We start from the raw sequence: 26029 nt of genomic DNA, 5'->3' as shown, positions 1-26029 counted from the left end.
AGTCCTACAGCGAGCGGCGACTCCCTCCGGAGGCTCCGCGCTGAGGCTCCCGCCTCCGCCCCGAACGGCCTCTCCGGCTGCCCAAGGCAGCGCGGAGAAGCCCCGTCCTGTCCTTCCTACCCCGTGCGCTCCGCGCTGTCCCCGCGCCCCGCGTGGTGCGGTCCGGGTGGCCGGTCACGCGGCGGCAGGGGCGCGGCCAGCCCCAAGTTAAGGAGGTGCCGCGGAGGCCTCCGTGGGTTACCCCGGCAGCGGCGGCGGCTCTCGCACGATGCTGGTCCTCAGTCGCCTAACGCTGGTGCTCCTGACCGTCGGCTCGTGGGCGCAGCACGCGCCGCCGGTGAGTGTCCGGGGCATAGCGCGCGGAGAGGGCGCGCGAGCGCGGGCATCCCTGGCCGGGGCGGCGGCGCTACAGGTCTGTGGCTTCCTGCGCGGAGGTGGGTGCAGAGCGGGTGGGGGGCGCTGCCCGGACTGATTCGGTACACGCTGGAACAAACCTGTAGGGGAAATCCTTAGCTCTGTAGAACGCTGGTTGTGATTTCCACCCCCCCAGATTTGAGGGGTTGCCCTTGTTCTGCGAGGTCCAGCCTCTCGTGTCCTGAGCTGCTACAAGTTCCAGTACCTCAGTTACGGGACAGACTGATGGCCTTGGCACTCTGCCCAGTGACGAAGTGCTGAAGAAGTTGCAGCCAAGAAAGGCCTGAGCGTCTCCAGTAAGGGCGTGGGAACAGCCAGGCGGGCCCAGTGGGGCAGCTGTGCTTTCACCCCCGAGTCCTCGTGCTCGCCTGTCCTGTGGCTCTTTCCGCGCAGGAGAGTCATAGGAACACAGACTGATCATTGCAAGAGGCAGTGTTCTATTTCACAGAGGAGGAAGTAGACTCCGAGAGAGAAAATGTCTAGCCGGAGGTCACACTGTTGTTTAAGGAAGCTGTCTGTCTACAGCCAGGCCTCTCCGTCGACGTCCAGTCTGGGGCTCTTTCATAATAACTTTTTTTTTTTTTTAAAGGAGTTAAGACTGCATTTTTTTCTTTGCCAGCGGATCAGATAAGTACGAACTTAGGTGCATCTGGCCTGAGACTAGATGAGGATGATCCTGAATAGCTAGGTAGGATATTGAGATTGGGAGCAAGATGAGCATTCTTTTCTTTTTATTCTTCCATTTCTACAAGGAGGAATTCTTTAAGAATAAAATCATGGTAGGATATTACTCAGCCATTAAAAATTGATAGTGTTAATGCAAATAAATAAAAATAAGCAAATAGGAGAATACATATTAATATATACAGTGATTTCAGTAACAAAAATACACAGTATATGTCTATGTGGACAAGGAGGGGAAAGATATAAGGAAAAATAAAGTTAGTTTGCTTTACTGTGAGTAGGGAATTCATTTGCATTAAAATGGTTGGAATTATGGGAATTCTTAACAAATTTAATACTTGGATACCATTAATATCCTTCAGCCAGCCACCATGAGGGAACACACCTGTAAGTGAACAAACTGGGTTTATTATTAGTCTTTGCGGTGAGGGAGAATGCACACTACGGGCAACTGGGGGGCCTCTCAGTAAAAGGGCATTAGGAGAATCCTGTTTCATAATTTGGACTCTGGTTGTGTGATTTACTCTAGATTGGATGCTTTTAGAAAGTGGGGAAGTTCTATGGTAAAGCAGAAACATTCATTTAGTAAGAGAAGGGGGTGTTTGCTGTTTTGTGAGTTGCACAATACCCTTGTTTTTGTGCTTAGAATCATGAACTGGCCTTGCTTTGTCTCATCTTATGTCTCAGAGTAACCTCAACTGAGGTATGTATTCTGTGAGATTGGTTATGTTCAGCATGAGAAGAGAAGTAACCCGCCTGGGAGGGTCAAACCAGGTGGTAATAATATTGAGACCTAATGGTGACCTTCAGAGTAGTTTCAGATGTCAGAGGCTGCTTTTTTTTTGGTCTTAATTATTTTTTCAAGCAAAAGTGTTTTAAAAGCTAATTTTAGAGTGAGAAGAATCAAGAGCCCCTCTTAGGAATTTAATAATTCTTATCTAGAATAGTGGTTGTCAAAATATAGTCCAGCCACTGGTTATTGGTCTGGGATGCTGCTTTCACAAGTCTTTAATGAAATGAGAAAAACGAGGGCATAAAACAAATAATTTCGAATGTTAGCTTTTATTCTGATTTCATGGCCTTCCAGTTTTTGCGGTTAAAACGTTCTTTTATGTGTGTGGGTTTTTGTTTTTTAGCATTTATACTTGGGAGTAAATATTTGGACTCCCAGGTGCTGGGCCCCTCTGAATTTTTTTTTTTACTGATCTGGAAAATTCTGGGAGCCACTGAATGAAAAACCTTTGGAACCTCACAGAAATTTAGTGACCTCTTTCTCCTGATAAGAATGAGCTGTTTTTCACTTTGAATCATTGTGTGATGAACTGTTCGTAGCCACATAGTGACAAGATTTCAAAACTACTTTTGATAAATAGGAATAAATGAGGGCCAGCTTTAAGTTGCAAACAAAAATCATTTGAGTGTGGAATGTCTGTGGGTTTTATTTTTGAGGCTTCTTAGAATATGGCATATTTAAGGTCTCCCTGAGTCATTCTTTATTAACTAATTGTATTTAGAGACCTATCAAGAGATGGTGGTAACAGGTGTGGCACAAGAAAAGTCTGGAGAGGGAGATGGGGAACAGTATCATCCAGGGCTCTGTAGACCTTGTTAAGGATTTTGTAATTTATCCTAAAAACAATGGGAAGCCCCTGGATAGTTTCAAACCGTATATGACAAAATTTTTTCAATTAAAAAGGTCAGTTTGGATTGGGGCAAAAGGTACATAGGAGACTAGTCCCAGGAAAAACACAGGGTAACGTAAAGGAGGGTGGTCCCAGTGATGAGGGATAGGTCCTTCCTGAAGTGCTCAGCTGGGTGAACGGTGGCCTCACTACCAGGGAGCGCAGGGAGGGAACATTTAGGGGTGGGAAAAGGAACATCATTTTCCCTCTGGTTATGCCGAGTTTCAAGTGGCACCCAGATAGCCCCGCAGAGCTTTGGGGCTGGAGCTCAGAAGGCGGAGGCTGGGAGGAGTAGGCTGTCATTCACACTTACGGGAGCAGGTGATCACTGAGCAGACAGAAAGGGGGAAAGGAGGGGCCTGGGCAGAGGCGTAGGGACCCGCACATCTGTGTGAGGCAGAGGCCCCGCAGAGCGGCAGCCAGCACGGGAGAAGCGTGAGCAGAGCGCGGAACAGGTCGCTTTGTTGAATGCCATCTACATGTCCAGTGGCCATTGTGCTGGGCAACTGGAGGTCCTGGGCACCTTGGCTAGAGCAGTGTGGGAGCAGAAGATAGATTTCCATAGGCTGAGGAGTGATCAGAACGAAGGGAATCAGTGAGCAAGATGATTCTTTGCAGTAATAAATACAGATAGTATGGGAGGATGAATAATGGCTTCCCAAAGGCGCCCGTGTCCTCATCCCCAGAGCCTGTGCGTGTGTTACTTTATTTGGCAGAGGAGACCTTGCAGATGCGATTTAGTGAAGGATCTTGAGCTGGGAACATAATACTGGATTATCCCGGGGAACCCGGTGTAATCACAGAGGTCCTGAGAAGAGGGAGGGGGGAGGCCAGGGAAGAGGGCTGCTCTGCTCCCAGCTTTGAAGATGGAGGAAGGAGCCAGAAGCCAAAGAATGTGGGTGACTTCCAGAGGCGGGAAAGGCCAGGGGAGCAGATTCTGCCTACAGCCCCAGCGGGAGCTCAGCCCTGCAGGCTGACTTCAGCGTCTGACCTTCAGAGCTGTAGCATAATACTGAACGGTGTTGATTTAAGCCACTAAGGCTGTGACCATTTGTCATAGCAGCAATAGGAAATGAATCTGGTTAAGTCCTGCCCAGTACTGGTATTGGTCCCTGAGCGTATGAATGTAATTGTGTCCAAGACACTACAAATTAATTTTCGGCATTCAGGTAGTAGATGGAGTCTTGACCGATGGAGGCCAGTAGAAGAAGCTTTTGGGAGGAAAGGCGATTCCTGAGAGACTTCTGGCTAAGAATAGCGACAGTTCTGGAGAGTAGGAATAATAAATGAGGGTGAAAGGAGAGATAAATTGAAGGGCCAGAAAATAACCCTGTGGCAGCCCCTGCGAACAACTGCGTACTGGCATTCTCCCTAAACAAAAACTGAACACACACAGTCTGCCTCTTTTTTTTCCATGCATGCACCACCTCAAAGGGTTTTCCTCTAGAGAAACTGAGCAGCTGAGCAAGAGCATGGACGCCGCCGTTGGCGCGGTGCCCTAGAGCAGCGGTTGGCACACCCTAGCCAGCAGGCCAGATCCAGCCTGCCACCTGTTTCTGGAAGGCCTGCGAGCTAAGAGTGTTTTTTATGTATTTTTTAAGTAGGGGGAAAAAGCGAACGAAGATTAATGTTATAGGAAGTGATGTGACATTCGCGTGTCGGTGTCCCTAAGTCCAGGTGTATCGGAACACAGCCACGCTTGGTCATTTGCTTATCGTCTGTGGCTGTTTTAGCAACACGGCCGGTGAGCTGCTCAGCAGAGCCCGTATGCCCTGTGCCCACGGCTGCTGGGCGCACTTCAAAGGACAGTTACGCAGTAAAGACTCAGCAGCATTTTAGGTTCCACATGTATCAGTGTACCGTGGGTACTGTTTTATTCTTTAAAGAAAAAAAAATTACCAGTGCAAACCTATCATGTCAAAACAAGAAGGAAAGAGAAAGGTGAACTTCAGATGTGCTATTGAGGCAAAGTGGAGTATGGATTGTGTTGTTGCCTAATTAGATGGCAAAACGTTGTGTTTATTGTGCAGCGACGCTAGAGCTGGGCTGAAAGAATGCCATGTATGTCGACATTACTAGATTAAGCAATGCTTAGCAGTATTCGCAGTTCAGCAAAAAAGTGATCAGAAAAATAAGAAAATTGAAGGTAAGAGTGTCTCCTGACAGCAGAATTTATTTACAAATTTTAAAAAGCAAAATGAGGCTGCAACCAAAGGAGGAAGTCTCCATTCACACTGCATTTGACTCTTGAACAACATCTGTTTGAACTGTGTATAGATTTTTTTTTCAAATGAATATAGTGGGAAGTGTTTTGGAGATTTGTAACAATCTGAAAAAAACGTTTTCTCTAGCTTTATTGTGAGAATGCAGTATATAATTGGACATGACATACAAAATAGGCATTAATGGACTGTTTATGTTCTTGGTAAGGCTTTTGACCAACAGGCTATTAGTAGTTATGTATTTGGAGAAACAAAAGTTATTTGTGGATTTTTGTGTAGGGGTGGTGGTGGCTGTACCTACCCCTGAGTTGTTCAAGGGACAACAGTATGAGCCTTTAGATGAGAACAGTTGCCCGGGTTTTTGGCAGAAACATCAATATAAATAAAAAGGCAAATAATTCCCAGTTGTGTTCTGTGGCTCTTGAAGTTACTGAGGCTGATCAGTTATTGATATTTATTAGAGCATCAGTGCCAACTTTGAAGAATTAGTTTCTATGAATTGTCTGCATGAAACCACTGTGGCAAGGATGTTTGAAAGAAGATGAGAATTTAGTAATTCAAGAAGACCTGATGTGGAACCTGCTATGACATGCAGCAGCTGATAGTGGTGAAAATATGTATGAAGCAAAAAACTTCGTTGGACAAATGTACAGACTTGTGAGAATGCAAGGTGCTTAAAGTTTGTGGCTATTTTATTATTGATTGGCAGGGTCTTTGTGGAAAATATTTGAATCTATCATGAGTTACTGAACTAGTTACATCCACCATGAGCTTTTGTTCTCATAGACTTAACCATCACCATTTCTGTGAATTTTTGTAAGAAATAGATGCTGAATATCCTGACTTCCCCTTCCACACAGCAGTTAGGTCAGCAGCGGTGAAGTTTTACTGCGATATTTGAGCTCATGGCTGAAACTCAAATTTTTCTGAAGAAAAATTGTCCTCGGCCACTATTACTGAACACTGAATGGCCTTGGAAATTGCTAATTTGGTATTGAATTATGAAATTCTTATTATTTAGTATCTAAGATTTCATATATTAAATTCTAATAATTTAGAAATAGTTTAAATTCTAATGCTTGAATCAGATTTTGATAACTTGATGCTGTTTCCTAATGAATTTAATCTCAAGTTACAACTCAAAGCAACATTACATGAGAAACTTACATTAAAGTCACATGCATAAGAAAGTAATGTTGACAGCAGTGTTTGAGCCACAGGTAATGTCAAGCTACTTTATGTACTTCCCATGCTATCAGAAGTTAAAAGAAGGCGTGAGATCTCTGTTCCCACAAATTTACTGCAGTTTTATTCTCTGAGCTTCAACTACAGTTCTGGTAGTTTCTTTCCCTAGTAGCCTTCCCTATTATTGTGGTTGATACTTACTGAAAATTATCCCACTTTTACAATGTTGGGTTTCCTGAGGAAGACATGCCCGCTAACCCAAACTAGTGATGGGAGGATCATCAATCCACGTGGACTTTTGCATCATTTATGTTAAGACCTAATTGTGTTTTGCTCGTAAGCTGGAACAACCCTCCCTGAGAGAGTCTCATGCCTTCGTGGCTTCAGCAGTGGCCATCTTTACCTCGAGGAGCACAGGAGACAATGACAAACAAATGATTATAATGCAGAGTCTTAAGTATGGTAATGGAGGTGTGTGCACATGCCACGGGGGTGCAGGGGGAGGACGGCTGTGTTCATATGGGAAGCAGGTGAAGATTTCACCACAAAGACAGTGTTGGAGCTTAGAAATTAAAGCCAGGTAGAGAGGGGGCATCCTAGGCAATGGGAACACCATATGCACAGGCACAGGGGGGTGAGATCGTAGGAAGGGGCCGCATGTGGCCATACAAATAGGGGGAGTGGCAGGAGAGGAGGGTGGCATAATAAATTATAGCCATTTATGTGGGGCCCTGCACAGCACATCCTGAAAATCTGGTTTGGGATGCAAATCTCTATTGCAATAGAGTTAGCTCATAAATTCAATTTGACATTACATCTTATCAAGAAATTTGCTTTCAGTGATGAATCAACCTGATATAAACATTTTTCATCTACTTTCTTATATGTCTCCTCTTTACTCAATATATTTGCATTGAAAAAGTCAAATTACAACACCTGATACTAGTGCAAATTGAATTGAGACTAAAAATACGTGTAACTTTGAGATTTTAGGAGTTTTCATGGAAGGAAAAGACTTTTACAGAGGTACTGAAATGGTCTAAAAGGGCAAATCATACTTGATTTTGTCTTCATGATCTTTAGCTGTTTTTGCAAATCACCTATTCCATTTGGTTTTTTTTTTTTTCCTGAAACTATCAATTTCCTTTGTTTTTTAGTGGACAGAAGACTGCAGAAAGTCAACCTACCCCCCTTCTGGACCAACGTGAGTAAACACCACACGTTCAAAACTCACTGTGACCTTTGAGGAGACGTGTTTCCCCTAAGTAATGATTTCATAAAAATATCAAGAAAAACTTAGGCCATGTCTTATCATGTCTCAGTATGTATTTGGCTAAGACTCTCGCATATGAAAACACCCTATGACTAAAATGTCCATGTTTGGTCTATCAAAAATCTTAGGAGAAAAGGGTTTCCATTCTCCACTAAATTCTTCTCTACCACTAAGCATTTTTCTTATTTTGACAAATGCAGAGCCGACCTGTTGTTTCTCTGCTGGCTGAGTGTAAACTACCAGATGATATTGGAACAAAAGCATAGGGTCTCATAGGCAAAACATCCAAGAAATAACCCTGGTATGATAATCAAAGCTACTGAGGACAAACGGGATTGGAAAACCTAAGGGAAGGGCGACTATCGTGTTTTAGTGTGTTGAACGTTAGTATTTTTCATCTGGATATGTGGCCTTTTCAAATCCTTGTGGCTAAATGCATCTGTGAGAAGGACCTGGGGATAGCCCACTGGCCCAGAGGACACAGATGAGGAAAAGAAGGGAAGGGGAGGGCCAGGGACAGGCGATCTTTTTTGCCCCCTCTCTGGAAATAGTAGCCTGCTCGGGGGCGGGGAGGGCAGAGTACAACTCTGACCAGTACCCTCTGGATGACATTTTTGTTTTTTGTAACATTCCACTTACATATGCTGTACTGCCCTTGCCTAAATTATTTATTCTAAATAGCCACTGTCCTGGATACAGTGAAACTGTAACAAGCTAAAATCTTTTGATGTACTCACGTTTCCGTAGAAAGAGGCAAATATTGGCAGGAGGTGGTTTAGAATGAGTCTGTTGGTGTTACTCTGAAGCCAGTGCATGTCCAGCCCCGTCTCTAGTGGCTTGGTCTCCGCCGTCCTTTCTGTCCCTGTGGGCACCCTGACCATTGGGGCCTTACTGATTTCATGTGTCTCTCTTGGCTGGTCTCACTGTCCCCTTCACTGAGCATTCAATGAGTACCTACCCCATTTTATGTGCACCTTTATGTCTGTAAATTGATTGCCCTGCAGACCTTCCCTGCTTGGGCATTTAACTGGTTCCACATTGCCATGTGTGTGTGTGTATGCTCTTTTTAAAAAGTATTTTACTTTTACAATATTGGGTCTCCAGAGGAAAGAAGATAAACATGCTTGCTGTCTTGAACTAGTAATAAAAGAACCACAAACCACGTGGACTTTTGGGTCATTTTATGTTGAGCTACTTCTGTTTTGCTGCTGAGCTTGAACAACTCTCCCTAAAGCAGTCTCATTGCTTCACTGCCTCAGCAGTGAATATACAAATAAACTCATTTTTCCTATATTGATGCACCTACATAATGTAAGTATTTTTGCCCTGATATTTCTGCTGGGTTCCCTCCTTCCTCACTAGCCTGTTCCCTACACAGAAGTCCTCCACTCTGCTCTCACCCTTCTCTTCTCTCACCCATAAGTGGATCTTGAGACCTGGGAGAGAAATGTGACATTCGTATACCTTGGATGACAGCAGCACCCTCCTGCACATGTTAGGCCATGCTGCTCAGGCGAGTGTGTGGGATTCTGGAGGTGTGCCTGGGTGGCTGTCGGGGAGGAAGGGCGCGCCTGTTTACCCACCAGACCAGACCAGACCCATGCAGGGGGTCGGGCTGGCAGCCAGGACACCCCATGCCCATCTGACTCCCATTAGCATTGTTTTTCTCCTGCTCACTGGTGCCCAGCAGATGCTGTCTTGTTTATGTGTGTGTATGTGTTGTGTCACTTGAACTAATTTCTAAAACACTTGGGGCGCCAGATGTGTTCAGTCAGTGCTCAGTATTGATCATGAATACCTGGGCACAGCCAATGCCAGATTTCAAGAATAATTTAATGCACTTCCATGCATAAATCTTTTTGTTTCCATAGTTTACCATATATGATGGTTAATGTTCAGTATATTTAAATTATATTCAATGGTTAATAGTGGCGAATATTTAATTTAATATTCAATTTACTTACACTACATCTGCTATAGTTTAAACCCTTTGCCATTGGAGCTGAAGGTCTTTATGCTCTTGATAATCTGTCACTTATCCAAAATCACTCATTTGGCAATATGAAATTACCAAAATTTAATAGAAAACTAAAAAGAGACTGACATGTTCTATGAGTTACCAAAACGCATGCCCTACAATTCCTACACCAAATTTCTTGGTGGTTCCTTACGGAAGGGTATCATTTTTACCTTTTTACTCCTATTTTAGACCAATTACAAAGAGCTTATTTATATCACTCCCCAACCTACAGTAGATGAAAGCAGGAGATTAGGAATTGACAAGTGACTACCTTAATTTGATAATAAAGACAAAAAAATTATAGAATGCAAAAAATGCTCCTACAAATGTAAGCTGTCAAATCATTTTGCATGGAGGCAAATTGTCTCCTCTAAATTTAGTAACTATTAAGATACTGCTATTTTGCAGCAAAGGGAAATTTTTAATGTTCATTATAAATTCTTAAAGTCATCAAACAAAGGCAAAAAGCAGAGCATACTCTGCTTAAGAAGACTGGGAAGAAAGCAACACATTTTGAACTTTTAAGATCAAAACAGTAGTACTTTGGATAGTTCTCTTTTGAAAAGTTGCATTCATGTAGAGCATTTCATTCCCAAATAAAGCCAGATAAATGAGGGATTATATGCCATATTTATTTCCTGTGTTTCTGTGATAAATAATAAAAGCTCCTCTAACCAGACCTATATGTGGTATTTTTATTTAATTTTCTTTCTGGCTCTTTCCCAAGTTCTCCTATCTTCCCTTTTCCAACTTCTCCAAGTAATCCACACCATTAACTATACAGCTCTTTCATCTTATATTTGCATCAGTATTTTCCAGAATGCTTTATTTTTTTGATGGCTAGCCATTTGCAAAGGATATGGCTCAGCTGTGGTTTAATCATGATCATCAAGGTTTTCCTCCTGAAATTGTATCTAAAAGGTAATTTTCTGACTTTATTCTTGTTAGTATAATATTGTCCCTAAAATCAATTGTTATTTTAGATTTTTTCTGTAACTTTAATAAAATTCTTAATTACCATAAAAAAATAATAATAATTTAATGCTTACTATTTGTAATAGGAAACTATTCTGTAGTAACTAACTACTGATTAAATACCGAGGCGGAGTACTTTGTTTTTTGCCTACTTCCCGTACTCCTCACTGCCCTCCCTCCTACATTAGATACTATTTGTTTCTCTAGGAAATTGAGGTGGAGATGTTAAATACTGAGATATTTTACAAAAAAAAATGTTTAATGAGAAGTAAAATGGGGGATCTGGCTAAATGTTATTAAGGCAATTTTGTTAATCAGTTAAGAGTTCTGCAGAGTTCTGGCCAGCGGAGGTTTTACTTTTAGGGGGTTTCTGGCATCTCCCCATCCCAGCTTGCTCCTCTGCTGAAGCAAGCGCATTTTCTCTCCATCTCCTCTCTGGTACCCTTGAGCCTGTCCAAGCCTCCAGCCTGACAATGAATCACGCATTCCAGGCAGGTATAGAGGCTTTGACTCTGTTGGTTGGCATAAGAGGAGGAACAGCTGATTGGAGTTTATCTTATGACAGTGCCACTCGTGCATAGCGCTGGGGGCACTACGGATGGGCTGATTGGTGCTTCTGGACATGGGAATCGGAAGGCACAGGAGAGCAGGGGGAGGATGCTCGCATCCCTGTCTGGCCAGATGGATGATAATTATTTTATTGGGCAGAATTTTGCCTGTGAAATTATGATCAGTCAAAAACTGAGTTAATTTGTTTTTATATAAAGCATTTTTCAAGGTATTGTAGTACTTAAGTATTGTATTACTTAATGTAGTACTGAACACAGATACCAGCTATTAAGGAAATGGGATTTTGAAAGTGCTTTGAGAAGAGCAAAATTCATTCATTGTGATTTTTGTTTAAATGTACGTTTCCTTTTCTCTCTGAATCACAACGTGAGTGGCTGCTGAACAGTTTCATGAAACATACGTAAACCCAGGTCTCAAGCTCAGAGGTATTAGAGAATCAAATTCTTATTCATGGCAGTAGACATAAAAATGAGACCACAGTTCATGACTTTTAGAAACTAATCCATCCCTGCTGTAGACATAAGCCTGGATGACATTTTATGTCAGATCCAGGTAACAGTGTAGCATGTACTGGAATACCCCTTATCACTGGAGCACAGCAATAATGGAGCAAATGCTGGCTACTTTTAGGCATAGTTTTAAGGTGATACATAGTTGAATGACACACCCTTAGAAGCTATTTCAGGTTAGTAACAAGTGCCAGAAGATGTTTCTATAGCGACAGAATAGTTATAGATTCATCCACCAGAAATATGGCTCAGCTCCACTGGTAAGGAGCGGACATTGCTGTATCCTCACAGTAGATATCCGGTGTGGAGATCATGAGCAGGACGCTGGGGAATGGGTATGCTCCAACAGTGCGTGGGGCTTGGACTTACTGCCGAAGACAGAAGACAGGAAGCAGAGAAGGACGAGCAGGCTGGCTGAGGGCAGGGGGAAGGTTCTCGAAGGCAATCTCAGGAGGCTAATGCATGTCACCCCGCTGGGGGCTCACCAGCGACCCTGCTGAAGCCACACTAGCCACTAGAGGACGGTGATGTGGCAGCAGTGTTAGACTGTCCATGGGGGAATTCTGAGACTGGGAGACCAGAGGGAGAAATGTCCAGAGCCTAGACTGAATCTTTGCAGAGATTTAGGCGGGAAAAGAAAGCAGCTGTCTTCTGGCAATGATATTCAGGTGGTTTCCTACAGCTCTTGAGCCAAAATGGATTCCTTCACAATCACCAATTCACGGTAACCTCCCAGAATGTATAATTCTGTATTCTAAGATTTCCAAAACTACTTAGAATTGTATGTACAACATACAGCAGAAGCCCTGGTGGGAAATGAGCTTTCTTGCAAATTTTGGGTCGAGTACCAACCCTAATGTTGTGTTATTAAAAATATGCCTCTAAAATATCTATATAGACAGAACTATCAAATTCCCATCCAAAAACTGCTTTTAATATTCCAAGCTGATAACCTCTCATTACAGCTACAGGGGTCCAGTTCCATGGTACACCGTAAATCTTGATTTACCACCCTACAAAAGATGGCATGAACTGATGGCAGAAAAGGCGTCCGCGGTATGCTATGATTCTTGTATCTTCTATTTCTGATTTTATGGAATATAATTGCATTTTTAAAAGATACTTCATGAAATCACACACCAAGGATTTCAGCAGTGGGCTTCTGACTCTTCCCTGCCATTTGCAGTAAACGATGGTAGAGGAGAAAACGCTCCTCTGGAATCTCTCGCTCTTTTTACTGGCCTTCGCCTTTGTTCCCTTCTCTCTGTATCACTTACCTTTGTCTAAATAGTTAATCAAGTGTCATGTTAAAGATGTATTGTGTTTATATATTACTTGAAAATATTTTCAAATAACACTGTATTTTAGTTAGCTGCCTATGACTAAGGCAAAAGTTATATTTTCATCATACCAATATAAATCTTAAATGTCACCACTTCTTGATGTCTTTTACTAATTTTTAAATTTATTTTCCAGGTGAAGGTTATAGTGAATTCTCTTAAGAATCTAGTAAATGCATTTGTGCCAAGTGGAAAAATTATTCAGATAGTGGATCAAAAGTTGGTAAGAAATACTATTTCCCACAGTAAATTTTAAACATATACACATATATGCACAGAATGTAGGAAAAGGCTCTGGTATTTATTTAAAGGCATAATTTGACCTCTTTTAAGGAGCTTGCACAAGTTTGCATTTATTCTAGACCACTGTCAAAACTTCAGACGGACTTAAAATTCTGGTAAGATTGGAGTAACAGAACACAAAATAGCATGCAAATTTTGGCAGTTAACTGCTCTTTAATGTTATTTTTAAAGTGTGGACTCTTTTCTAGAACAGTGGTATATAAAGAGGTCTGTTTCATTGGGAGAATGGCATTTTCTTACCCTATTATGTATGTAGGTTTGCAAGTTCACTATTGAAAATTCGGGTTTTTTCTTAGGTTCTTTGCCTGAGTATCTCAGGACACCCGGAGATTTTTCTAGGTAAGATCAAATGACAGTCATCTGAGCCCAGTATTTGATGGAGTTCTCAGTAGCTGTAACTGTTGAAACTCATGCAGTTGCATATTTCTTATGGCTGTGCATTCATTCACCCAGCCATATCATTTTCCTCCTGGTCAGGCAGAAAGATTCCATTTCTCAGCCTCTTTTTTTTTTCTTCAGGTGCAACCAGTGGAAAATCTAGGGCCCCATGAGAGACCTTCACCATTGCTAAGGGTTCTTTGCTCCGGGGCCTTCACTGGCCTGCAGGGTGCAAAGGACAGAGGACGAGGAGGCCCGAGGGCAGTGTTCTAACTCGGGACAGTGACCTTTCAGATGGGTGGTATTTTGCTGGGCCATCGGTGCACCATAGACTGGTCAGCAGCATCCCTGGCCTCTGCCCCCTGTGCCTGCAGCACCCCTTCAGCCGTGATGACCAGAAGTGCCTCTGGACATCACCAGTGTCCTCTGGGAGGCCAAACCAGCCCTGGTTGAGCATCACGGTCTTAGAGGCTGGGTGCTCTGGGTCTGTCATCCCTGTGACATGCCACCTGCGCCACCAAGCCTGTTGTCCCTCCTGTGTGTGTTCTCAGAGCCTTTGATCAGGGCTGTCCTGTGTCCATGCTGACCCACCTCCTGCAGCAGAAGGGTGGGCGAGAGCAGCAGACAGGCCCGGGGCCCGGCTCCTGCTCTGCGTGCCATCAGGGTGGGCTGCAGGGTGCCAGCAGCGAGCCCAGGCTCTGCAGTCAGACAACATCAGGGGTTTTGTTTGCTCTTTAAACACTGGATTTTAAGGTCAGGTCAGACACATACTAGCTGTATGTCCTTGTGAGGATTAAATGGCATACTGTGTGTAAAGCCCAGTGCGTGGATGCAGGGCATGGTTAATGCTCAGTAGGTCATTTTTGTTTATTAAATTGGCAGGACTATGCCCCTTGTGCAATGCCTGGAATTCCTAGGGCAAAAAAATATACATGTGCTTAGTTAGGTCACATTACATATCGGTATGAAGTTGGTGAACAATGAGACTTTCAAATTTTAAGCACACCATTTTAGCAAGAGGCTGCGAGCTTAAGTCGTCATCTCATTGGTAGCGAATAGTTGCGTTTGAGGAAAACCGTGTAGGTCCACCATTGGGTTTGCTGTGCGTCTGTGGCTTGCTCACAGAATGCAGTGACACATGCTAGCCCGGGATGCCCCCTCCTTGCGTGGGGGCAGGTTAGCCCAGTTCCCTCTCCTGCTGGAGAGTGGGGCAAAGAGTGTAAAGCAGGAAGAATCAGCCTGAGAATCTTAGCTCTTTGCAGAGTACCTGAGAACAGATGAGTTTAAGGGCCCACAAATACGGGTTAAAGAATTAGGGGTCTGATAGTGAACATTACGTAGAATCTTAGAAATGCATGAGATCAAGTGCTTTAAAAAATAACTTTCATCACCTCTGGTCTGGTGGCAGCCATGTCTGGAACAAATTATATGTAAATCTCAAAACAACCCTTTAGGTTGAATGATTGTTGTCTTTGTTTTCTAAGCCTGGTCTTCTCAGCAACTTTCCCGGCCCTTACGTGGAGGAAATGAAGGGGATTGCAGCTGTTACCAACATACCCTTAGGTAAAGTTCGCTTTGTGGCTTTGGGAAAATTTAATACAACACTTTACAGTTTTTTCTATTGAGGTATGATATATGTAAAGTACACAGGTCTTACACATACAGCTCAATAGAATTTTTAAAATGCATACGTGCATGTAATCACAACTCAGATCAAGACAGGAAAAAACCCAGCCAATCGGAGGGCCCCATTATGCCCTTTACAGACAGTCCCACGTCTCCGCGCAGCCCCTTTTCTGACTTCGCGGTTAGTTCGGCCTCTTCTTGAACTTATAAGCAGTGTGAAATGTTAAGAACGGGTGAGCAGTGTGCCCCGTTGCGTCCGGTTTCCTGTACCTAGTCCTGCAGCTACTATGCTGTAGGATGCATACGGTACTCGGTGGTTTCTAGACTTGGGATATTAGGAATCCGAGGCTGTCGGGAGCTTTCCTGTCTGTGTCTTGAGGGAGGTGTGCACTCGTTTCTCTTGAGTATGTCCTGCATTACAGGGCAGCCGTACTGGAGCCTCGTAGACTCTGCCAGCCAGTTTTCCGTAGTGGTTGTGTTCACTGGCAGCACAGTGTGAGGGTTTGGTTTTCTCTTCTTGATACTTTTCTGCTCGATGATGCCAGTAGTGTTTATTTGAGCCCTTCGGCTGAGTCGGCAGCATCCTGTTACGTCACGTGCACCTCCCTGACGGCCAGGAGATCGCCCCCTTTCTGACTGTCCCTTCCTTTCATGGGCCATCCGGTTCTTCTTGTTTTTGCTCCCTAAAAAAAAGTGATAAAAAGATAGTCCTCCATCCCTTTCCTCTCCTCCTTCCCTTCCAGAGTGAAGTGCTTGGTAAACTCTTTGCCCATTTTTTTATTGGTTTGAAGGAATTATTTGCATGGACACAGGTCGCCTGTCAGATGCATGTATTCTAAATGTCTTCTCCCAGTTCATGACCCTCCATTTTTGTCCTCTTAGTGCTGTCTTGATAAACATAAATTCTTAATTTTAACAAAGTCCACATTAATTTAATGAAAACCTTCTCTGCCACCCCAATTTTGTTTTTAAGCTACCAATGCACTGCAGTCATTATTTTAAGTATCCACTAGTACCTTGGTTTTTACAACATAAACGATTGAAAATTTCTGAAAATTAGTATTTATCAACAAAAGCAGCTAAGTATTTGTTTGGTTTAGATTCTTTAAAGAAAATGGCTTAAAAAGTTGGTCAACATACTAGAAATATATACCTTAGCCATCTGTGTGTCTGTAAGTCCATTAAGAAAAGAACTCAAGCAAAAAAAATACTGCATATAAATTAATATCTCAAAGGAAAAATAGAAACAGTAACAGACTGGTAATAAAAGAAAATGCAAGTGGAATTTCACCGAAACAGAAATCAAATGGAAATAAACATTAGGGTAGGAAAAAAACATATTAACCTTAACATGTTAATGTGAAATGGATCAAAGCTGAAGTGTGCTCTTTGAATTAGATGCCAAGTGATATTATAATACAGTTTGGGGAAGATACTCAAAAATCAAAATGTTCCATCATGGATTCTCTGGGCTACTGTGTACCGGTCTTGTTGTAGTTCCTGTATCTTCTTTCTCACTTTAGAAATAGCAGTCGCATTCTGAAAATGTGGGCAAAATAGATTTTTGGCATGCAGCCAAAAGCCAGATGTATTATATTATTGTGTTTGAGGCCCCCCAACCAAGTTAAAATGGATATTGATGAAAAATGTGGACAGCGCTGTAGTGTGGCTCCACCATGCCCAGGCATTTGCTTTGCCCCATAGCCGCCTCTCGGGGGACGTGCTCCCTTGGCGTCTGGCCAGCTCCTCGGACGCATTGCCGTGGTCTGGGGTCACTCCTATATGCCGAAGCCAAATTCATACAGCAATGAGAGCTAAGCCTTTTCCTCAAAAAGCGTCTTCTGACAATGCCATGGTTCTGTCTCTTGACCAAGAATTTCCCTATCTTTTCTTACAGGAGAGATAATTTCATACAATATTTTCTACGAACTTTTTACCCTTTGTACTTCAATAATAGCAGAAGACAAAGCAGGTAAATCCGCTCCGGGCGGGTGGGTGGGGCAAAGGACAAAGTACAGGAGAAATCTTCTGCATCCGTGGGATTAGAACTTGTCAAATCCAGGCTTGCTATGCAAGGTCTCTGTACGTTGCATACAGTTTTATAGACCTAGGTAAATGTTTACAAGTGAATTGCAAACTCTCCTTATTTTAAGACCACTGTAATGCCTAGTAAGGTTTAATTGAGGTGTTCAAAAACCTTGTTTCAGGACCATAAGCTTGCTCACCCTTCCTCAAAGGGTCGCTTGTCTTCAGAACTTGATACAAGTACTGTCAGGGCTACTCCGTTGTCTTCAGATCCATGATGGCCCCAGCCTTGCCTTCAAGCCCAGGACAAATCTCTCCCCATCATTTCCCAGCCAGGGGACCCTGTGTAGATGGGCCTCACATCCCCATGTTTTTCCTGGCAGGTCCCCACATACATGGTATGGATAGTCCACCCTGATTCACTCTTATTTTTTACCTGTACTTGGTATAAAGTCCCCATGTATCTAGTCCTTGAGGTGTCCGGCTATAGGGGACAATCCCTTAAAGAAAGCGTGTTGACAGAGTCACTGGGTGTCAGGCGCCAAGTCGCTTGGTGAGACAAAGCCAGCCATATCCAGGCAGGACCATGTCACCCAGTGGACCCCAGAATGACCAGGTCCTGATCTTACCTAGAGCCCTGTGCTCTCAGGTACTGTGGGGCCTCTGGCCCACGTGAAAGCGCCAGCAGTTTCATCTTGTTCGGGCTTAGGAGATCAGAATGTTTAGTTCTTATTGTCAGATTGGACACTTGAGAATATCAACTGACCAAAATTAGATGCCCAGCTTTGATTTGGGACCGACTGTGCTATCGTTAGTTGCTACCACATCTCTCTTCTGCTTGCTCTGAATTAGGTCATCTCCTACATGGGCGTAACATGGACTTTGGAGTGTTTCTGGGGTAAGTGAGGAACGTGGTGTGTTATCAGTCTCTAAGAAAAGTAGATTGTATTGCACTGATGAAGAGTAAGTCCCTCGTCATTTCCAAATATGACTGGAAAGGAAGATAACTGTATTCCTTAGTTTTGAGACAATATAAACACACTCTTGGTTATTTGAGAGTTTGTACCTAGTGAACAAATCTGGAGCATGCTTGAAGGGCCCAGATCACATGTAGTTTATAGTTTGGAAGGAAGAATAGCATTCTGTCTTATGTGTCATCTTGACCTTTCAGAAAAAAATATAACAGGGCTTTGGAATTAGAGACTTAAATTTGAATCTGGGGTTTGCTATTTATAGGCTGTGTTATGTTGGAAGAGTTACTTAACTTCTCTGAGCCTCAGTTTTATCATGTGGGGCATGGAGGCTGAAACCAGCCATACTGCAGAGTTCCTGTGAGGAGCAACCATGGGGGGGTTGGGTAGATGAAGCGCCTAGTGTAACGCCTGGCCATCAGCATCACGTCATCACTACCTTTGTTCTTAAATGACAGTGAAATTTGTCTTTTGTAGGTGGAATACAAATAATAATACCTGGGTCATAACCGAGAACCTAAAACCTTTAACAGTGAACTTGGACTTCCAAAGGAACAATAAAACTGTCTTCAAGGGCACAAGCTTTGCTGGCTACGTGGGCGTGCTGACAGGACTCAAACCAGTAAGGAACCGACCGTGCATCATTTTACTGGCAGCTCTGTGTCCTGCCTCTAGTGCCTGTGAAAGTTGGGGTCTAAGCAAATGAGGACCTAAAAGAACCTGAGAGCCCAGTTCCTCTCTGTCTGTACTTGTCACGCCCCAGGTGTGGGCTCACGTGGCGGAGAGGAGGGAGGTGCAGGTTTCCGAGCTTCCCGCGCCGGGGCATGCGGCTGGCGTTGGCACTGGGGCTCGGGATCTGGAGTCTGGTTCTGGGCCTGCCATTTACAGGAAAGCTCTGTTAGGAGGGGGTGTCCTGCATTCCCTGTTCCCCAGACCAGTGCACCTTCCAGTATGAAGTACAGAGGGGCCCTCAGCTGATGGGCGAGGTTTCTGACGTCACTGCTTTCTGTCTTTTTCTCAGGGACTGTTCAGTCTTTCACTGAACGAACGCTTCAGCATCAACGGCGGCTACGTGGGTGAGTGGAGAGTCTTGAATGGGAATCCCTAGGCGTGTTAGGTGGGGGGCTGGACTGTGCCCCTGGTTAGTCTGACCTCCTCCCGGGCCCACGACACTGTGTGTGATCTCTTCCAGGTATCCTGGAGTGGATTTTGGGAAAGAAGGATGCCATGTGGATAGGATATATCACTAGATCAGTTCTGGAAAACAGCACAAGGTGATCTCTTTGGTGGCTTTATTATCAAATTCAGTATTTTTTTATCTTTAAACTTTGTTTAATTGGAGATACAGTTGACATATAACATATATATATATATAAAATAATTGACATCTAACATTAATTAGCTTAAGGTATATAACAAAATATTATATTTGTATATATTATAAAATGATCACCACAGTAAATTAACATCCATCATCACCACACATAAAGCTTCTCATCACAAGAAAAAAAATTTTTTTAACTTACTCTCTTACCAACTTTGAAATGTAGAATACAGTATTTCATCTGTAGTCACTGTACTGTCATTATATCCCCAGGACTCTTAGTTATTTTATAACTGGTAATTTGTATCTTTATAACCCCTTCACCCATTTTGCTCACCCTCTACCCCTGCCTCTGGTAACCATCAACCTGTTTTCTGTATCTGAGTTTGATGGGTTTTATTTGTCATGTTTGTTTTTAGATTCCACTTGTTAGTGAGATCACATGGTGTTTCTTTTATATATCATATAGGACATAGCATTCTGATTTATTTCATTTAGCATGTTGTCCTCAAAGTCCATCCATGTTGACACAGATGGCAAAATTTCCTTTTTTTTATGGCTGAATAATATTTCATTGTGTATATATGTATGTATGTATATAAATATATATATATATATATATATATACTGGTGTTTTCACTTTCTTTGAATAAATACCCAGAAGTGGAATTATTGGATCTTCTGGTAGCTCTATTTTTGGTTTTTTTGAGGGACCTCCAATTTGTTTTCCGTAGTGACTGCACCAATTTACGTTTCCACTGAAAATGTACAAGGATTCCCTTTTCTCCACATCCTTGCCAGTACTTGTTACCTCTCCTCTTTTCGGTGCTAGCCGTTCTGACTGAGGTGTGGTTTGATTTGCATTTCCCTGATGATGGCTCATTCATGCGCCTATTGGCCATCTGTGTGTCTTTGGAAAAATATCTAGTCAGATCCTCTGCCCATTTTTGAATAGGATTGTTTTTTTTTCAAATTGAGTTGTATGAGTTATTTAGATATTTTAGATATTAGACCCTTATCAGATCTATCATTTGCAAATATTTTCTCCCATTCAGGTTACCTTTTCATTTTGTTGGTGGTTTTCATTGTTGTCCAGAGGTTTTTAGTTTGATGTTGTCTCATTTATTTTTGTTTCTGTTGCCTTTGCTTTTGGTGTCAAATCCAAAAAAATGATCATGAAGACTGAGGTCAAAGAGCTTACCACCTATATTCTATGAGTTTTATGGTTTCAGGGCTTATGGTCAAGTCTTTACCCATTTTGAGTTGATTTTTGTGTGTGGTGTGAGATAGTGGCCAGCGTCACTTTCTTGTATGTGGCTGTTCAGTTTTCCCAGTACCATTCATTGAGGAGACTGTCCTTTCGCCATTGTATATTCTTGGCTCCTTTGTTGTAAAGTAATTGACCATATATTCATGGGTTTGTTTTTGGACTCTATTTTCTGTTCCATTGATCTGTGTGTCTGTTTTTATGCCACTGCTATGCTGTTGAATCCTATAGCTTTGCAATGTAGTTTGAAATCAGGGAGTGTGATGCCTGCAGCTTTGTACTTCTTTCTCAGCATTGCTTTGGTTATTCGGGGTCTCTTGTGGTTCCATACAAATTTTAGAATTGTTTGCTCTATTTGTGACATTGAAATTTTGATAGGGATTGTATTGAATCTGCAGATTGCTTTGAGTATTATGGGCATTCTAACAATATTTAATTTTTCTAATCTATGAGTATGGAATGTCATTAATCATCTCCCATTTCTTTCCTCAATATCTTACAGTTTTGAGTGTACAGGTCTTTCACCTCCTTGGTTAAATTTATTCCTAGATATTTTATTCTTTTTGATGCAGTTGTAAATGGGATTTTTTTTTCTTAATTACTCTTTCTGATAGTTATTAGTGTTTAGAAATGTAGCAGATTGTATATTGATTTTTGTATCCTGCAGCTTCACCAAATTCATTTATTAGTTCTAACAGTTTTTTTGGTGGAATCTTCAGGTTTCTCTCTCTATGATATGTCATCTGCAAATAGTGAGTCTTCTTTCTGATTTGGATACCTTTTATTTTTTCTTGCCAAATTGCTCTAGCTAGTGTTGCCAATACTAAATTGAATAAAAATGGTGAGAATGGACATCTTTGTCTTCTTCCTAAAGGAAAGCTTTCAGCTTTTCACCAGTGATAATGATATTTGTGGGCTTGTCATATATGGCCTCTACTTTGTGGAGGTATGTTCCCTCTGTACCCACTTTGTTGAGATATTTTGTCATAAATTGATGTTGAATTTTGTCAGATGCTTTTTCCATATCTGTTGAACTGACCATAAGACTTTTATCCTTCTTTGTTAATGTGTATCGCATTGATTTGTGAGTGTTGAACCATTCTTGATTCCCTGGAATACGTGCTATTTGATCATGGTGTATTATCATTTTAATGTATTGTGGTTTATTCTAAATTATTCATATTAAAATATAAAAGTAGTTCCCAGCTTATCTTCCATTGAGGAATTATTTCATAATTTCTTAGGTGAACCCTTTGACACTGATATTGAATTTTTCATGTTTTGTGTATTTATAACAAGGAAATGAATTGATTTCTTAAAAAGTGCTAGAGATAGTGCTCCTGTATTTTTGCACAAAAAAATCATTCATAAAAGAAAAATTGTACAATAAAGTCTTCATTTAAATTGTAATACCTAATAACCTAGAAGTTATATTCTGTGCTGGTGTAGAAATCTTCTAATAGCAGAACTGCCTTTAGCAGCTAGTACTGCATCTATTTTTTTTTTTTGAGAGGGCATCTCTCATATTTATTGATCAAATGGTTAACAGTTAACAATAAAATTCTGTACAGGGGACTCAATGCACAATCATTAATCCACCCCAAGTCTAATTCTCATCAGTCTCCAGTCTTCTGAAGCATAACGAACAAGTTCTTACATGGTGAACAAATTCTTACATAGTGAATAAGTTCTTACATGGTGAACAGTGCAAGGGCAGTCATCACAGAAACTTTTGGTTTTGATCACGCATTATGAACTATAAACAATCAGGTCAAATAGGAATATTCGTTTGATTTTTACACTTGATTTATATGTGAATCCCACATTTCTCCCTTATTATTATTGTTATTACTTTTAATAAAATGCTGAAGTGGTAGGTAGATGCAAGATAAAGGTAGAAAACATAGTTTAGTGCTGTAAGAGGGCAAATGTAGATGATCGGGTCTGTGCCTATGGACTAAGTATTAATCCAAGCTAGACAAGGGCCACAAAACATCCACGGAGTACTGCATCTATTTTTAATGCTTTCCAGGGAGTAAGATTTTTAGTAATCTTTTTGAAAATCCACTTCCAGTTTTATTAGCCTAATTTTCAAGGTTATTACCTAAGTCCTATATACAGTCATTATTTCCTTGTTCTGTTGTTGAGTGAAAGGAATGGGAGATGCAAGGGCGGGAGATGATCTCAAGGCCATTTTGTCCTTCAGATCAGGGGGACCATCTCAGACCTCAGGGCTTCACCGCAGGTGAGTCGGGGATTGCTTCTCCCTCAGCCATTGCTCACCTTCCTTTTTTTAAAAAACATGATGTTCCTCATGTTGTTGTCCCTTAGTTTCCACAGCTAAATCATTTTCATCCCCAATTAACTAAAAATGTTCCCCGGTTTTTTTGTTGTTTCTTTAATGTTTGTATGTAGTTATGAAGCGGCCAAGAATATACTGACCCAAACCAAGATACTGGCCCCAGCATACTTCATCCTGGGAGGCAACAAGTCTGGGGAGGGTTGTGTGATCACACGAGACAGAAAGCAGTCTTTGGATGTGTATGAGTAAGTACACTTGTTAAAGCAGAGTAAGTACACATTTACAGCATGGACTGCCGTGTGCAGATTCCGGGTGTGGAGCCTGCAGAATCTCCTTTCCTATCCAGACTCGACGCCAAGCACGGTAGATGGTATGTGGAAGAAACAAATTACGACCGCTGGAAAAATCCCCTGTTCCTTGATGATCGTAGGACAGCTATAAAGACGTGTCTAAACCAGGCAACCCAAGAGGTAAATTCACAATGTCGTGTATAGAAAAAAATGGTGACCGCTAAAGACGATCCTAGTTCTGGCATTTCTCTATGGCCTTCGAATAATTTATAGACCACCTATTAATCAGTCTCTTTGGACAGTTAACACTTTTTGTTTTCTTCTGTTTCTCATTGAGAGAATAAAATTTTGCTTCCTATTCTTACTGTAATACCAGACACCACTCTGTGAAGTTGATAACCAACAGGCAAGAATTAAAGAGAGGTGGGAGAGAGAAAGGGGTACATTTGTACATTAGCGCCATTAGTTCTAACAGGGACTCCAAGGGAATTTCTTTCATGGGGTTGGTGGGAAGTTGATTGAGTAATGCCTTGGTTTGTAAAGACTAATTTATGTTGGTAAGGCTGCTGAATCTGTATTCAACTTACCGAACAAAGCTATTTTTGTGTTTTAGAATATCTCATTTGCAACCATGTATGATGTCCTGTCAACAAAACCCATCCTCAACAAGGTATTTTAAAAGACAAATATTCGTGTTTGCTTTTAGGGAAGAATTTGGTCCTGTTGCAGCTTTCCATGATCTTGGGTCAGTAGAGCTAGAATCCCAATTCATGTTCAGCATACACCTGATATTTTTTTAATGTATTTGTGGGACTAAAACACTTGGGATGTGACCAAGAAATTGATCACTGGCTTGATGTCCAAATTATGAGTGTATTGTTTCCAGTTTTATTTACATGGTATTTGAATTTAAGTGTAGTGTTTATCTCGACCTGTCCCTCTCCCATCAGACGTCTCACGCTGTCCACCACAACTGACATTCCCAACTCCACAAAACCAAGCCTGGGGGCCGGTTCGAGACACAGCTGGGTCAGTGGATTGGGGTTTCCCACTTTTCATGATTATCCTTTGATCTTTTCCGCAAACACTTAAAAAATGCAAAACCTTTCCCGGTCCTCCAGATTGCTGGTTGTCCCCCCTCGCTCTGGGTGCACCCACTGAGTTACCCGCTAGCTCCTTCCCTTGCCCTGGGTCTCTCCCTTACCCTCCCCAAGGGCGGTGTGCCTGCCTCTCCTGAGGAAGGATCCTCCTGCCTATTGGGGTTTGAGTCCGCACGCGGCCCCTGCGGGGAGACTCCCTAGGCCCCCAGGCTGCACTGACCTCCCACTCAGCTCACTCCCTCATCGCTTGAGCTCCCAGTGGCAACATTTAACGGGTGTGAAAACGCTTTAAGGATAAGCAGGCCAAAGCTAAGCCGTTTATGCGCCGCACCTCTAGGCATGCAGTTCAGGAGGGTTAAGTCGGTCTTAAAGCCTTGGTGGTGAAGCAATATACTAGGCAGGATAAGATCTTGTAAGGAATGAGATTCTCTCCCAAGCCAGTTCATACACATAATCTGGAATAACAGTTGTTGAAGTTTTAATTATTATTGAATTATTTGGTTCTTTCTATTTTTCTATCTCTGCTTCTGTATAGTATATATTATTTAATATTAAGCAACTTCATAAAGCACTTCTACAAGTATAGAAATGCTACTATGAGTCAAGACATCTTAGAATTGAAAACCTCCTTAAAGTGAAACTTTTCTTTCAGCTGTCAGTATTCACCACCTTGATGGATGTCACCAAACATCAATTTGAAACTTACCTGCGGGACTGCCCAGATCCTTGTATAGGCTGGTAAGGGGCCCACTGGCCTGGAGGAGGCACCGTCCGCGAGGTGGGTGCTCCCACGTGGCGACCAGCGCAGCATCGGACCTCCTTCCAAGCCCAGGACTCCGGGCAGATTCTCCTGAGGCACAGCTTGTCCTCTTGAGGGTGTTTATAATTCATAGGCTCCTTTTTGCCACAACAGTTGATTGTTTTTATTTGCCACTAACTGCTTTAAAGCAAGTGCAGCAGTCGTGGAATTTGCTGGGGTTCATTTCACATGGACGTGTGGGTTAGGGATGGGCAGTTCATCCCTGTGGGAAAACGCAGATTCTCTGTGGGCACTGAACCCCATCCTCTGCAGGATTAATACATTGTCCGCATTATCCAGTATTTCACTTGTATCCACAATTTGTGTTTTCTGTAGTTTTCCTCCTGTTTCTAACTATTAAAATTAATGTCTTTGCTGTTTGTTGGCAGCAATGTAATTTCACTAATCTTGACTGGAGGGGAAGAAGGCAGATTCATTTCTCTTAATGGGCAGTCCATGGGTCTTGGACTCTGAATCGGAGTATTTTGTGGGCTTATGAAGTATGCGAGGCAGAGTCTCTTATACACACAAATTCTAATGTTCCCTTTCTCAGAATCAGTTTCTCCCTGAACACCAGGAAGTTAAATTCAAAAACTGAGTCTCGGGTCTGTGAATTAACTGTATATAAATCAGGCGATAAACTTGTGTGGAAAATGAGAGGTGAACCCATTATTTTAACTCTCATAAGTATGATTCAATTGTCTTTCTGATCAAATATATAGTTTTAAAATTTAGATCTCTGGAAAACATTTGTATTTAACTATTTATGC

At 42.2% G+C, this 26029-nt stretch overlaps 1 protein-coding gene across 1 annotated transcript; it reads left to right on the top strand.

The window, feature by feature from the left end:
* On the top strand, positions 1-25639 carry ASAH1 (N-acylsphingosine amidohydrolase 1). Its single transcript, XM_036997016.2, has 14 exons — positions 1-337; positions 7345-7391; positions 12500-12590; positions 13011-13097; positions 15040-15118; positions 17079-17153; positions 18059-18104; positions 18655-18799; positions 19199-19253; positions 19370-19451; positions 23184-23315; positions 23417-23540; positions 23974-24030; positions 25113-25639. Exons 1-14 carry the CDS (start codon positions 269-271, stop codon positions 25200-25202), a joined length of 1179 nt encoding a protein of 392 aa, XP_036852911.1. The 5' UTR covers positions 1-268; the 3' UTR covers positions 25203-25639.
* Positions 25640-26029: the final 390 nt, after the last annotated feature.

This window comes from Manis javanica, chromosome 12, assembly GCF_040802235.1.
Source record: "Manis javanica isolate MJ-LG chromosome 12, MJ_LKY, whole genome shotgun sequence".
Taxonomy (NCBI): domain Eukaryota; kingdom Metazoa; phylum Chordata; class Mammalia; order Pholidota; family Manidae; genus Manis; species Manis javanica.
This window is presented reverse-complemented; position numbering and strand designations above follow the sequence as displayed.

Excerpts from the sequence above, each read along its gene's own strand:
- ASAH1 (XM_036997016.2), top strand. The coding sequence starts at position 269 with ATGCTGGTCCTCAGTCGCCTAACGCTGGTGCTCCTGACCGTCGGCTCG. Across the intron at positions 338-7,344 it reads GGGCGCAGCACGCGCCGCCG|TGGACAGAAGACTGCAGAAA; the intron begins GTGAGTGTCCGG and ends TTTGTTTTTTAG. Across the intron at positions 18,105-18,654 it reads GACTTTGGAGTGTTTCTGGG|GTGGAATACAAATAATAATA; the intron begins GTAAGTGAGGAA and ends TGTCTTTTGTAG.